The following is a 15,123-nucleotide window of genomic DNA, read 5'->3' on the forward strand; positions in this document are numbered from 1 at the left end:
TTTGCTGTTGTATTGTTGCAAGTTCCACTAATGATATTCCTAATAAACACCAAATTAGCTTCACCTCTGCACTCTACAGATGTGCTTCAAGTCTCTGTTGGGCTCCATCTGCAGCTAGCCAGTCATTTTTGGAACCGGGATACATAAATCATTAAATTACCAATTCTTATCATCTTGTTCTTTAAAACAAGAAATCACCAGTTAGTACTGAAGGAATTTAATGACAATATTTTGAACTTGATTTGAATTATTGGATTTGCTTCATTTTCTCACCCCATTGCTTTAATGCTTTGTCCCCTGCTTCTTAAAAGTGCTAACAGATGATTCCAGATTATTTACCAATGAGCTTTAAAAAGTCATCATATTTTCAAACACAAAGAATATCATATATTAGGAATATTAGGGATATTACAGCAAGCTTGTACTTGCATGTGTATATTGTGAATACAATTTGCTGTTTTACCTTTATAACTGCACATGCAACACCCAGAAATTTCCAGATCACCAAGAATGGAAACCCTGGCTGATTTATTCCTTCCTAGATATGAAATGATAGCACTAATTGTAGCACCATACCCACTGTTTGAGGGTCCTTCTCAGCTACTGTCCGAGTTGACTTCTCACAGGTTAAAATCAAACTTCAGAGGAAGTTCAGTTGTGTTGGCCAGAAACTCCAGTACTCAAAAGAAATTGCAGGATCCCAGTTAATCAATGCGTATCTAAAACAATTAATTACTCTTGTTCGATAAATAATTAATTCCCCCAAAATAACACTTACACATCTCACTGAATATTCACAGCAAACAAAAACAAAGCTAAGTTAATGCTTTACTTGAATAACCAATCGAATAACAAAATAAATCGTTAATATATATTTAAATATGTCCGGAAAAAAAAATAGTAGTTGTTGCTGGAAAACCTCATTAGGTCTAGCAACATCTGAAAAAATAAAAATCAGAGTTAATCTTTCGGGTCCGGTGACCCTTCCCGTTCGGAGGAAGGATCACCGTTGCAAAACGTTAACTCATTTATTTTCTTTTCAGATGCTGCCAGACCTGCTGAGCTTTTCCAGTAACTTCTGTTTCTGTTCCTGATTTGCAGCATCTGCAGTTCTTTCAGTTTTTATTTATATATATCCAGTTGTTTTATTAACACTGTCATCTCATTAGGAAAAATTTTCAGAAATTAAAAATCATATATAAAATATTACTGAAGGTAAAAATGAATTTGCAGAAGTCGTCCAGATGACCCATTTAATACAAGTTCACTGTTCAAACATTTTTAAATCTGTGACTCTTGGTTTATTGAAAGACAATCCCTTCCCCAACCTTATCCACATTGTAGAACACCCTCTGACTCAGTGAAATGACACAAGCAAGTATCAGTTTCTGATGCTCTGGGGAGAAAAGCCCTAGCCTATTCAGCCTCTCCCTATAGCTCAAACCCTCCAATCCAGATACATGGTTAAGCATTTCTTTTTGTGTTTTGAACTCCTGTTCAAAGATTTTTCCAAGATTGTCACATCTCTATCTCTTTACTAGAAGATCATATTCCGAACTTCAGTTTCGTATTTACTCATTTTACTGTGCTTGCAAGAAATTAAAAAGCTTCATTTTTTTTGGTTTATGATTTTAACATAAGTATTGAAGTTCTGTTGACATGAAATGCCCAAGTACATGAACCAAATGCACCAGTAAGTTGCAGTTCTTGAAGTTACCACTTAGTAACCTGTATTGTCGGTAAAATTTAGTTGTCACACTTTGAAATACCTAATCTAGTTATTCTGCTTTGAGGCAATAAATTGACTTCAGGCTTGTTGGCTTTGTAAGGGGCTGTGGCGAGTTGGAGTTGGGGGCAGGTTGTGTGTTTTTTTTTAACAATATTAAATAAAGAACAGTAAGCAGTGATACAGCTGGCAATAAATGATCAGTTAACATGCACTTCATAATTGCATAGATAATACCAATTCATAAAAGCAGTTAAATATTTTCAATCTTTCGTGGTTCATGCAATGGCTTGGATTTTGTCGACAATGTCTAAAAGATAGTCACTTATCTCATACAGCTGCCCATAAAGATTTTAGCTCTACAGTGTTGATTTTTTTTCTCCACTCCATTATTTTAAAATTTCCAGTAATGATAGTAGGTAGGTGGCATCCAGTAATAGTGAAGCTAATTACGCACCTGGATCAAATCAATGAACTCCAACAACAAACTAGGAAGTAACAAGCAGATTCTAATTCATTTTAAGTTATTTTACATGTGGTCAAATAAAGATGATCGTAGACTTAAGATTAAGATATAAACTGAAATTTTTCCTTTAAAATCATAGAATTTTGAAATAGAAGGCCTGCTGCTTTACACGGAGAAAAGATGCTGTTCACTGGTAATGACTTAATGTGCTGAAGAACCCAGTTATGTCTCATTCGATTTCATTTTCAGTGGCTTTTACAGCAAAAACCATTGAAAGATTAAAGGTCTCATCCAATTACTGTGGAGAAACACTAGCTGCTACTGGATTTCAGTGTTTAACTGTGCTTTTGTGCATACACAGTAATAATTGAGTGCAGCAGTTTACTGTCATTATGATTACAAATTAAGGGGCAGTATTTTGTAATGAAACCTGGTGAAGTCTTAAACAACCATTTATAGCACATGGCTTCATACTTAACTCTGCCTCTCGTTTACTCTTGGCTGATGTGGCAAGTCATTATTGCATCCATTGTCAATTTGAGACTCCATCGCCATGAAAACAGTAATCGATTTTCTAAGTCATGAAAGTAATTTTGAGACTTTTTTTATTTATAGCTTTAATGATTCGGCAGATCAAAAATCTGTACGTTTCTGCAAAAATTTAACTCCTTTTACTGTGCAAACAATAGTTTAAAGAAATAACAGTTTAAAAATGATTCCACCTGCGCAAAAGCTAATTGCTGTATGGTTGGAAGTTGAGTGCTTTGAATTTATTTAGAAGGAAGTTGCAAATATAAATATTTTCTTCTCCCGATAATATTAACAGTATGTTTCAAAGGTAATGTATTTCTTTTTTTGAATTGCTATGATCATTATTGATGCATAGTAATTTAAGTATGATCTTTTGTTGAGTTCAGTATTTTGCCTCCCTTGTTTGTCTTTAGGAGCTGATGGAGTGTACTTCTTACATGCTTCAAAGCATAAAAAGAAAGGTAGAAACAAAACCAACGTGTTGTGTTGTGTTTTGTTATATTGTGTGAATTTTCCTTCTGCACCACAGAGTGCAAAAACCAAAAATATTCAATATTATATGTTAGTGATTTTAAATGGGAAGATAACTTGTTACAGTATGCTTAAAGATCTTGTTCACCAACAAGTGTGATTAGTTTGGGTACTGACTTTCAAATGGAAGTCTACAAGTTGAAATGGGTCACTGAAGTTAGTTGAAAATAGCATTGTTAAATAGCATCTGTGTCACCAACAAAACTAATAGTATGATGTTTTATACAAGTTGTGCTTCAACTCTGTCAAATTATTGGTTAAAATAGGATTTTATGTTAAATGTAATCCTATGTTATTGCTGTCAATTTCAAGACCGTGCAGTTGCCCAGTGACTCGTGCTATATGCCACTTCTCTGGTAAGAATCTGAGAGATTGTCAGGCTGTTAAGAAATTTCAGGTCATAACTGAACCTAAGATGAACTTCCAACTTGATTTATGCTACCATGAAGCTTGTATGTCTCTAGGTCCTCCTGGTGATATCTTGTTTGTGGGACAGAAGATCGGAGGTTTATTTGAGCACTTGGAATGGAACATTGGAACAGGAGTAGGCCATTAAGCCCTTCGAGCCTGTTTTCCCCCAGTCAGAGATCATGACTGATCTGTGGCCCAACTCCATGTACTTGCCTTTGGCTGATATTCCTTTAATGCCTTTGCTTATCAAAAAAAAAGTTCTCTGTCTCCAATTTAAAATTAACAATTCATCTTGCATCCACTGCTGTTTGTGGAAGTGTTCCAAACATCTACCACTCTTGGAGTGTAAACGTGCTTCCTAACATTTCCCATGAACAATCTGGCCCTAATTCTCAGACTGTCCCCCTTAGTTCTGGAATCCCTAATCGGTGGAAATAGTTTATCTACCCTATTTTTTTTCCGGTCAATATCCTTGCAGACTTCAACTAGATCACCCCTTAAACTTTTAAAGTGTAGGGAAAATAGGCCTAATTTGTATAATCCGTCTTCAAAAGTAATCCCCAAAGCCCAGCAATCATTATTACAATTCATGTTACCTTCCCTCTGAGCCCATATATCCTTAAGGTTGATGTCCCCGATCTGCTCCTTCTAATTGAGTCCAACCAGGGCTTTGCGTAACTGCACCCTCAGGTACGCTGTAACCTGAACTGTCAAGTCTATTTGACCATCCACTGTGTTTAACTTCATACCACTTAAAAAGTGCCCTGCTCTCTCCATTTTTGGTGCAAAATGGGTAGCCTGATGTTTACTTACATTGAACTCCATCTACCACAGTTTTGCCCATTCACTCACTTAATCTGTCAATACCCCTTTGTAATTTCAAGCTGTCATCCACGCTGTTGCATAACTTTGTCTGATCAAGAAACTTCCTATGCTATTATCACGTCAGTAATAAATAATATGAATTAGAGGCCATAGCACAGATCCTTGTAGGTCAATAATTTGCCCTCAGTTTCATGGGGTTCTACTTTAGTTAAGTCTATTCTGTGGAACTTTTATCAAATGCCTCAAAGTCCATGTAACTAACATCCATAGACACTCCCTTGTCTACCTTTAGTCACTGTTTCAAAAAGATCAGTGAGGTTTGTCAGGCATGAGCCTGTCATGAATTTATGTTGCTCTCCTGATTAGCTGAAAACTTTCTTATTTATGGACTCCAACAATTTCCCCATCGCAGATGATAGGCTAATTGATCTATAATTCCCTGGTTTTCCTCTTTCACTTTTCTTATGAAGTGAGTGACGTGCAGTTTTCCAATCCAGCGGGATGACTCCTGTATCTAGGGAATTCTGAAAGATTAAAATTAGGGTGTCTACGGTGTGCTTCCCTACTATCATTAATGCCCTTAGATGGGAACTGTCAGGTCCTAGGGAATTTGTCACTCTTTAATTCTATTAATTTCCTCATTACCGATGTTATTCTTAATGGTTATTTTATTCAGTTCCTGTCCCTGATCCACTATTAATTTCCTTGGGGCTTCTGGTAAGTTAGCCTCTTTCTACTGTGAAAACTAAAGCAAAGTAATTACTCAGCATGTCTGCCACTTCCCACAATAATTGAGAATATCTCCACTTCCAGTCTTTAGTGGGCCAGCATTGCTCCTGACTACCTGCTTTCTCTTTATGTAACTATAAAAAAGGATTGGAGTGTCATTGATATGCCGGAACTTGTGTTTGCAGAGATCAGATGGATAAATATTGGATATGATGACCAAAAGGCATGGTCTGAACCCAATAACTTAGGACATCAAGTATCACCCTTGCACTACTGTCCAACTTGAGATCACAACCAAAACTGCACAAATGGATCTTCAAAATTTTCTCCATCTGCATTGTACCACTGCACACTTGATAAATTTGATGACCCTTAGAGTCATTTGAATAGTTATTTCTAAATATTCCCAAGTTAGTGGATTTAGATTTTAAAGTGACTATGATTTTTGTTCATTGCATTGAATAATGCTGATTCTGATCAACTGTTAAATGAAATGCAATCCATAGTTTTAATTAAAGCATGGAAGTCTGCTGGAATTTAGAAGTTATAGTTAAAATGCTCTGCTGGATGTGTTTTTGGTAAATCTACTTATAAGCATAAAGCTTGGCCTATTTGGATTTTGCTTTTTGTTCTTTAAAATAGAACAGTCATTATTTAGTACCAACTGTAAAAATCCCTGTGCAGTTTTACTAAGTACTTGATTGCCAAGTTAGCTTTACAAGAAATCCCACTATGATATTGCAGTTGGAAAATGAACCTATCTGGCTGATTTCTACAAACTGCTGAACACTTTCTCATGTTGCTAAATATAGGTATTTGGATGATGTTTCAGGACCTGCATTTTTATTGGCCGCAGTTTTATTCCAGTGCTGTTTTGTCATGTGAAAGTATTCTCTATACCGTATAAGGCAAAGAAACAAATTTACTTATTTAATGGAGCAGTTTTGTTTGTCCCACTTCAAGCATTGTTACTGAAATTACTGAATCGCTCTTATTACACAACTTTTATTGATGCAGACTTGGTAATTCATGGAGTGTAGTTATGCATTTTTGTGATTAATTTGCACGTCCGCAGATTTCTCTGAATTGTGAAGTGGTTGTGCTGTGCACTTTTTCAAATTAATATCATAAAGGAGCAACATGGTTTGAAAGTTAGAATAAATTGTGTCCCTCAAGTTCATCTGAATTGTGAACATTTTCAAGGTTTCTGACTAGAGACAGAAATCATTTCTCCTGACATTACTTTGGCTCCTTTTTACGCCATTTTGTTGATGGCACAACAAATGTTGCGCAGTGTGAACATTTTGTATGGGAGCCTGTTATTATTTTACTCCAGGGGCCTTTTCCCTCTTGAAGCTGGTGAAGAGCTTTGGTATGTTCTTAGTGAGAAGTGTTTGTTCAAACCTTGTATTTATATAGCGCCCTTAACTTAGCAAAGCACCCTGTTTCATTAAACTATTCCCCTTAGATAAACCATTGACCCACAACATACTTTGAAATCTCTTAATTGGCCAGAATGGAAATTGTATAAATATTATATGAATTGGGCTAGAACGTTAGGTTGCATGTGGCATGTGAATTAGCCTGAACATGCAAGAGGACAACATACTGTAGCCAAGTCGACGTGAAGGCAATCTGCTTTATGCACTTCAATCTAAACCATGAAGTACCTTTTGACTGTCAGCATTCTGCAACAAGCAGATTTTGAGGGTGAAAGCAATTCATTTCACTGGTATTTCACAAGTTGAGAGAGAGAATGCTATTACTGTTTGGTGTAAGAAAGGTATGGAGCAAGAACAAGTCCTTTGGCATACTGTATACTTTTAATAGCTTTTAAAATTATAATAATTCAAATACATAAAGATATTTTCTCATCTGAAATGTTGGAGTAGTTTAAAAATTTTCACTATTTTTGGTTTTACAGAGCATTTAAATACTGAAGCTATGTTTATATTAATTGTTTTAAAACTTCATACAGCTTTGAGACTGCAAACTCTAGCTAGTCCTTTTCATCTCTCTTCTTTTCAGCTATTTAGAAATAGTCCACTGCATTGCTAATTGGATGTGATTGTTGCACATTTCAGAATGTTAATGAAACTGTGTGATGTAAATGCAAAACCAAGTTTTGTATTTTGAAGTGGATTATAGCCATTCATTATTGACTACTGATTTGGTACTAGTCACAGGTGTTTGCTGTTTGATCTCCATGAAAAATGGCCTTTGAGATGTAGTTCAAGACAAAAGGCACAGAGATGTGACTGATTTTGTTACTTGAATTTCCCATTATGCAGTTTGGGCAACCTGATTTCCATATGATGTAGCCTTATATAATGCATTGACCAACCCTAGTCATGGAATTGGTAGTGCTGCTTAAATTGATCACTGTATTTCTAAACTAGAGAAGGGAATAATTGGCAGCTGAAACTGAGCACTAAGTTCTAATACCTACTGGAAATGTATACTTTTTATTTGTTCATTGACATTCTATGTTGCAGCCGTTCGAGAAGGCAGCTCACCACCACCTTCTCAAGGTCAACTAAGGACAGGCAATAAATGCTAGCCAGCCAGTGATGCCCATGTCCCGTGAATGAATTTTAAAAAAGCATGTAGATAACTGTCGCTTGTACCTCCATTAATTCTAGTGGTGCTGTCAGATTACTTGCCAGACATCAGCCTTGAATGAAGCACAGTGTTCTTCAACGTGAAATCCAGAAGGATGAAACAATCCCCACATTTTTTTGCTCTCCTGTTCATCAGTTCTATCCCTGTTACTGCTCCATCTCAAGAATATTGAGTCAAAATCTGAATAGTTCCTAACACCTTTTGAGGGTAATTGGTAACGTACAGTAAATGATAACCCAGCCAATGACACCTACATCCTGTGAAGAAATTAGATTAAAAATAAAATATTTGCAACTTTGGCTTCCCGTTTGACCATAACGTAGATTTTGATCTTAATTTTTTTTATCCTGCGCTTTTGTTTGCTTTCCTCCCAGGTCTTGATTTCTGCTGCTGAAACCTTTTACTGTGCCTTTGCGACTCCATGCTTTTCTTGATGATTTTCCATTTTCTATCTTTGCCCGAAACTGAGTTACAGGTATCCAGTCCTGCATTAATTCCCACTCTTTCTATCCTGCCTATTGATGTTCCCCCAAAGTACCAGTTGAAATCTTAGTTTTGAAATCTGTCAGTGTTGTGTTGCAATTGTCTTTTCCTCAAAATCTTCTCTTCCCTACCTCCCAAACGTTGTTTGATTTTGTCTTTGCTGTGTGTTTTCCCGTATACCATGTTTGATCCACCATTGACAGAACCTTGAATTCCCTGGTTTTTGTGAAATTTCTTCCTTGAACATTTCTACTTTGCATCTTTCTCCCTAGTGTTCTCTCCTGGCTGCTCTTCAATCTCGAAAGGACAAAAAAAGTTGTAAAATCTGTTTTAATTGCCTTACTTCTGGCACATCGACTACATGCTCCTTTTTGTGTCTCTTAGGCACAAAGAAAACTATCTCTCAGGTGGTCCAGAAGTCCTTTCCAGAGGTTCTGAATTAATTAATGCGCACTTTTCTTGTATTGGTAAATTTTAGCATTCAAGAGCATGTAAAGTTTAAATATTTGTATTACATAATGTCATGCAGATTTGTTTCTGGAAGTATTAGTGACTTTTAAGTTGTTCTTCAACCTGAAGCAATTTAAAATCATGCATTTGTTTAATTCTCAAAGTGAGTGAGTAGCTTGTCAAGATTCGATTTGTTTGTTCGCCCTGATTTCAAATTGACATTCAAAATAAAATTTCAAATCTAATCCTCAGACTGTTGGAATTTGCGTTGTATGCAAGAAGGCATGATTGACGTACTATTGCCTTCCAGTTGTGCAATACTGATGAAAGTGAATTGCAAATCAAAGAACATACTGAAACATCAGTTGACAGTAGGTCCAAAAGTGGCAGAGGTCTGGGAGAACCTGCCTTCCAGTTTACAGAATAGCATATCTCGCAATCATACTTGAAGGAATCAGAGCAATGCATTGAGATGATTTGAAAATGCCGTTAAGGATCCAGTATGTGTTCTGTCCCACTTGCTGAACGAATAACTCGCTCGTAAAAGAACAATCGGAGGCTTTGTTATTTGTCATTTCCCTCCTATTCTAATGGTGTGAAATAATCTAATTTTAGAAGGACTTGCTCATTGCCTTGTGAACCAGAATTGTTCACAAATTTCTATTGACCAATCTGGAATTAAAATGCACAGATGTAATGTTGATTAGTACTGCTAATTGATTCCCTAAATTTTTGTGAAGATGTGTGGGAGAAAATGGTCATGAGTGGAAACACTTCGCAGAAGTATCGCATTGGTTGTCTTTTGTGTGTTCTGCCAGATATTCATTAGCTCAGTTGACTTCATTGGAGTGAATATCAGGTGTCTTGATAGTTTGAGAATGCAATTCCAGATACTTGCTGCTTCAACTTTAAGTATTTAATTTTGGTAAAATTAGAGTTAGAACGATTAAATGCTGATCCATAAAGATGCAGGGGCTCTGGCATTAAATTATTTTTTTAAGCTGTACTCTTTACAAACTGGTTATGGAATTCTGCATTTGTATTTTCCTACTTATAGTAAGCTGCAGTGTCATGCTGAAAATCTTTAGCTTAAGTTATTTGCATTTCTAACTTGACCGTTAAGCTTTTAAAATGTTTACTTTTGTAGATTTAATGCAAATCATAAATGCTAGGATTATAAAAAATGGAACATTATAAAAAGAAGGGCATGTTAAAACATGTACCAAGAGTAAGCAGAATGACATGATGTTTATTAAGTATAACTTTTTGAATTCTCCAGAACAAAGAAAGAATTATGCAAAATCAACCGTTGTAATGTCAGAGACCTCGCAATATCGTGTTGAGGTAATTAACTTTTGTCAACTTCTGTCAGTTGTAGTAATTTCATGTCTGATAGATCAATTTAATCCAATCGGAGATTAATACCGAAAGCAGTACCTATAGTCTGGTTAATACATGGTGTTTAATTGAAATCAGTTCAGAACTAATATTTTCAAATGTGTCATGCATATTTGAATGAATGTGCTCTTGATGTTTGAGATTTTGTAAATGAAAACCACACCGTCTGTGTTTCATGGTGCGGTAGGTGGAGTGACTCCCATGTGAATGAACTTGCATTTGACTGCCAGATCAAATGCAGATTTTGCTTGCAAAAGTACCAATGAAAGATTAAATTGTGATAGCATGTCTGAGAATAAAATAATGCATGATTACTTCTGACAACCATATTGTATGTAATTGATATCAATTTTTCCCGCTGTCTCCCACAGCACCTGGCAACTTTTGTTGTGGATCGGAAGGATGCCATGATAACAATTGATGATGGTATAAGGAAACTAAAACTGCTTGATGCAAAAGGCAAGGTTTGGACCCAGGACATGTTGCTGCAGGTGGATGAGAAAGCTGTCAGTTTGATCGATCTGGAGAGCAAAGTAAGTCTAATCATGGAGTAAGTTGACTGCACATTGTTTTGTCAACTTATTTTGAGATGCAACTGAATGGTATATGCCCATTTGATTGAAGTTAACCTGATGCTAACTTAGCACAGCGCATGGTTACTGATAAGTTTTTATTATGTTGATGATGTTTTGATTGGTCTTCCCTCACAAATTGGTGGTAAAGCCAGCCCAGTATAGGCCGTAGATTACACCTGATTTAGTTAACAATGCATTACATTCAGTACAGAGCTTTCAATCTGCTAAAGGATACGGAGTTGATTGCAAAAGTGTCGACTTTCTTATCTAAAGCTCTAAGTTGCAAAATGTATTTAAACAGCGTTAAAGCTTGCATGTAGTCTCAAATGATTCTGGCAAATTTAGTTTAAATTAATGCAAATTTACTGCCTATCAATATCATTTAGCTACCTTTTTGAGCACCTGCTAGAGCAGAAGTTTTGTTTACATAAACTGCAACACATATCGATGGTGACGGGGCATTTGAGTGGGGACATGCATCTATTAGAAGTTGCCAAAATTATTTAAATAAAATTTATCGTTACTTGAAGGGGAGATCCAATCAAAGAATGTTAAGGCGTGATTTGACAGCAAGTAAAATGCCAAATAGTGCAAGTGTAACTTTTTTGATTGGCTCAAAAATCTAAATAAATTGCTTTAGATGAGTTAAAATTTCAGTACGTCATAATCGACTTCGGGTAATTGTAAATGTTAGTTTTGTAAGTTGATGTCTAATTAGCATCTTGTTCTACCATGGTTCAGAAATGAAATATTCAGAATCCATCAAGTGACCTGCATTACTTGTGTAAGCAGTAGGGATTTTTAACCTCTCTTCAGATAGATGCTGTCATTCTGTGATGTATCCAGGGCATTGGAGTTCAGCTACCTAACAGTGTGTACAATATGTTTGTGCTGAAATTAGGATGAAAGCCATGAGTTTGACCACAACTTCCAGATAATCACCAGGGCAACTATGAAGTATGTTTAAGGTTCAGCTTAGCTCAACTTATACAAAATATTCTAATTTTTACACAAATTAAGAACCCTCAACATTGCATCCTAGCTGACCAAAGAAAATTCATGTGATTTCTTTTTAGCTTCAGTCACCTGAATGTCACCATCCAATGCTTAGATTTTCTTCCTTCACTGTTAGCACTCGGTGGTTGCTGTGTACACCATATCCACGATGCACTGCATCAATTCTCGAAGGATTCTTTTGATAGCACCTTCAAACCTACAACCCCTAACACTAGGGCAGAAGACATATGGGAACAGTGCCTACAAGTACCCCTCCAAGTTTTGCACCATGTTTATTTGGAGCTATCTGTAGCACATTTACTTGTCATTAGGCCAATATCCTGAAACTTCCTTCGAGAATGGTCCTTTAAATTTGTTAAATTATCTTGATGCTCATTCTTTTAGCATTACAACTGTAATGAATGTGTATATATTTCAATCAGTCAATCCAAAGAACATTTTTTGAATCTCTACCCCCTGCATTTAATTATTAACTGGAAAATGAAATAAAAATAAAACCCCTCATTGTCATTTAGTGGCTTCACAGAAATGATTGATTGCTAAATGTCTAAACTGTATTTTGCAGCTTACACAGGCTATTTATGTGAAGACATGCTCAGTTTTATCCAGAAGAGTCTCATTACTTTGATAACATGAGGAAAAAAATAGCCTCAATTTGCTACAATTTCAAATTGATTAGCAAGATTTGATAAACCAGTGGATGTCTCAAGGATCAAGCTATTCATCGGAAATTTGGAATGTGATTGGCATCTTGTAGATTTTTCCTTTTATTCAAGTAATGGGTTTGGTTAACATTTTATATCTTGCGTGAAAACGTGAGGATCCGAGGGGGACAGTGGTAGAATTCTTTGATGTCCCTTTGACGCATAGAGCTGTAGTCCAAAGCTCCTGATTATGAGCTTATGTTTGGCTGCATCATGTCACCTGAGGTCATCAGGACTATAGAGGTTAATCTGAACATTCTTGTTACTGTATAGCCACTTGAGTAACAATCATGTTGCAAGCATTAACTGTATAATCTTGATCAGTGATAACACATTATATATTTTTGGCATTTCAGGGAAACAGTAAACTTTGTAAATCTGTAGTGTGTTTGCCAAAACTACTGTTCGTTTATCTGTTTAAACATATTTTATAATTGGTTTATAACTTGAGCGACTTTTTTTATTTGTCTTTAGGTTGGTGAGTATCAATGGCAAGGCCAACATTTATTGCCCATTCTTAATTTCCGTTGAGATTGTGTTGATGAGCTGCTATCCAAACCACTAAAGTCTATGTTGTGAACGTGCTTAAAAGTGCATTTCGAAAATTTAGTTTCAGGATTTTGAACCAATGACAGTGAAGAAGCTTCAATAGAGTTCCAAGTGATCATGGTGTGTGGCTTGAAGGGGATTTTGTAGGCGCTGATGTTCCCATATGCCTACTGCCCTTGGAATAGAGGTTTTGGGTTTTACTGCTGCTATCAAAGGAGCCATACACTGCAGGTTGGTGGTGTTGGAAGTGAACGTTTAAGTGGTTGATAGTAACTTGCAGTCTCTGATGTTAGAAGGAATAGGAATCACATATGTCTTTAGTAAACCAGGATGCAATGCTGAGGATTGCTTGTTTGACTCTTGACTTTTCCTATATATGCCTACGTTTTGAGGAAGGTGTGGCACTTGATCAGCTTTAACAGTGTTTAGTAATGCTGAGCCAATTGTTCGGTCGACTTATGTTGCTAAGGCACAGTAAGTAGTCCAAACCTTGACTGTTCAAATTGAAAGCACCAGACTATTGACTGGCTAAGCCAGTATAAATTATATATAAGAAGTTTACACCATTTTCTGATTTCCCTGTAGTACGTCAAAAGTAACACTCCTAGATGAAATGCCTTTGGAAAGTGGGGAAATGCTCTTCTTTCTTAAAAAAATGAACTGAGCTATAATGGTGCAGCTAAGAGAACCAGTGGTTATTGGTAACTGAAGCTGACAGCAATATACATATTAGTTTAAAGTTGTACTGGCCAGAAACCTGTTCAGTTGCCTGTGAACCGATTCCCTGTTGAGCTATGCTGCTGTGTACACTGAATCAATATGTGTGTAGTGATATCAACAATTTGTTAACATACCATTGGAAATCTTCTGTTATAATACGAAGAGCTACAACATTGAAATAAAGGATTTTATTAAAAGGTCCCTATTAATTATTGAAGATTTTATTAAAACGCTATAAAATGTAAGTTGGAAAAAGCAAAGGCTGTAACAGTGAAGCTACTATGTTGACACAGAGCAATAAGCTTGGTGTTGGGGCCGGGGGGGATGGCGTTGCTGATGATGGTGAAAATAACTGACAAGGTGCGGAATTTTGTGACAACATCAAGCTAAATTGGAGTTTCAAAGAACAAATTGAGATTTTCTTTTTGGTATTAAACTGAGATGACAAATGTCTACTTCTGAATATTTAATGATGACACTGGACGAAGATGAATAAATGAGTGAGGACATGGTAACTTGCTAGATATAAGCCAGAAGACGAATCTGGGATTGCTAGTGGCAGAAATCTGAAGCCATCGTAATGCAATGTGCACTAGCAGAGGACAGCTATAATCTTGCCTTGTACAAGTATTGAGTATGGTTGTCGGGACCCACTGAGTTTATGCAGGCCGCAGATTAGTACTACTTGAGAATGCCCCTTTTCAGTGACTCCATGAAAGCAAGAATGTTTTGGCTTCAAAGGGGTCATGACAAAGGTAACTAAACTGATTTGAGATTTGTGTATGAACTAATCAGTTAAAAACATTGGGCTAGTTGGCAATTGGAAAAGCTATGGCTTGGATTTGTGTATGCATGTTGAGAAAGGCAAAGGCTTGATGTATTTCACAGCAAGGAGATGCAGACTTGGGAATAGATGAATATTTGGATTCACTTCCAAAATAGTTAAAATGAGTTCCTTTCAAATAACATCTCACAGTTCAGAAGGGCAGCGACAGTGACATAGGTCTGCAAATGAACGTTTTCCTCCTGCCTCATTGGTTGTGTCTAGTGATATGGAAAGAATTAAATGTGAAAAGTAGGAGCATAGACTGAAGGAAAAGTATGTTTTAAAAAAAAAACTTGAATAGCCAAGATTACAGGAATATTTTTGTGCTTTCATTGTAGAACGAGTTGGAGTACTTCCCCCTTAACACAATCCAGCATTGTCAGTTTGTGATGAATGCTTGTAACTATGACTCCATTCTGGCACTCATTTGTAAGGAATCTGGCCAAGGCAAACCAGACATTCACCTTTTCCAATGTGATGAAGTTAAGGTTGGTAATTATTTTTACTTTCTATGACAGCAACCTGATTCTATATTTGTGTCCTATGCAGATTCCCAGCAT

The 15,123-nt window shown here is 36.4% G+C and overlaps 1 protein-coding gene across 5 annotated transcripts in view; it reads left to right on the plus strand.

The window, feature by feature from the left end:
• The window catches only part of eps8a (epidermal growth factor receptor pathway substrate 8a), a 151,331-nt gene that overhangs the window by 92,809 nt on the left and 43,399 nt on the right, over nt 1–15,123 (plus strand). For all 5 annotated transcript variants that reach the window (XM_048610252.1, XM_048610251.1, XM_048610249.1 and 2 more), the window contains exons 3-5: nt 10,054–10,118; nt 10,544–10,705; nt 14,902–15,051. In XM_048610252.1, coding sequence (XP_048466209.1) covers nt 10,054–10,118; nt 10,544–10,705; nt 14,902–15,051 — 377 coding nt within the window. The remainder of the gene's footprint in view (nt 1–10,053; nt 10,119–10,543; nt 10,706–14,901; nt 15,052–15,123) is intronic.

This window comes from Rhincodon typus, chromosome 22 (genome assembly GCF_021869965.1).
Source record: "Rhincodon typus isolate 14 chromosome 22, sRhiTyp1.1, whole genome shotgun sequence".
In the NCBI taxonomy this organism is placed as follows: Eukaryota; Metazoa; Chordata; class Chondrichthyes; order Orectolobiformes; family Rhincodontidae; genus Rhincodon; species Rhincodon typus.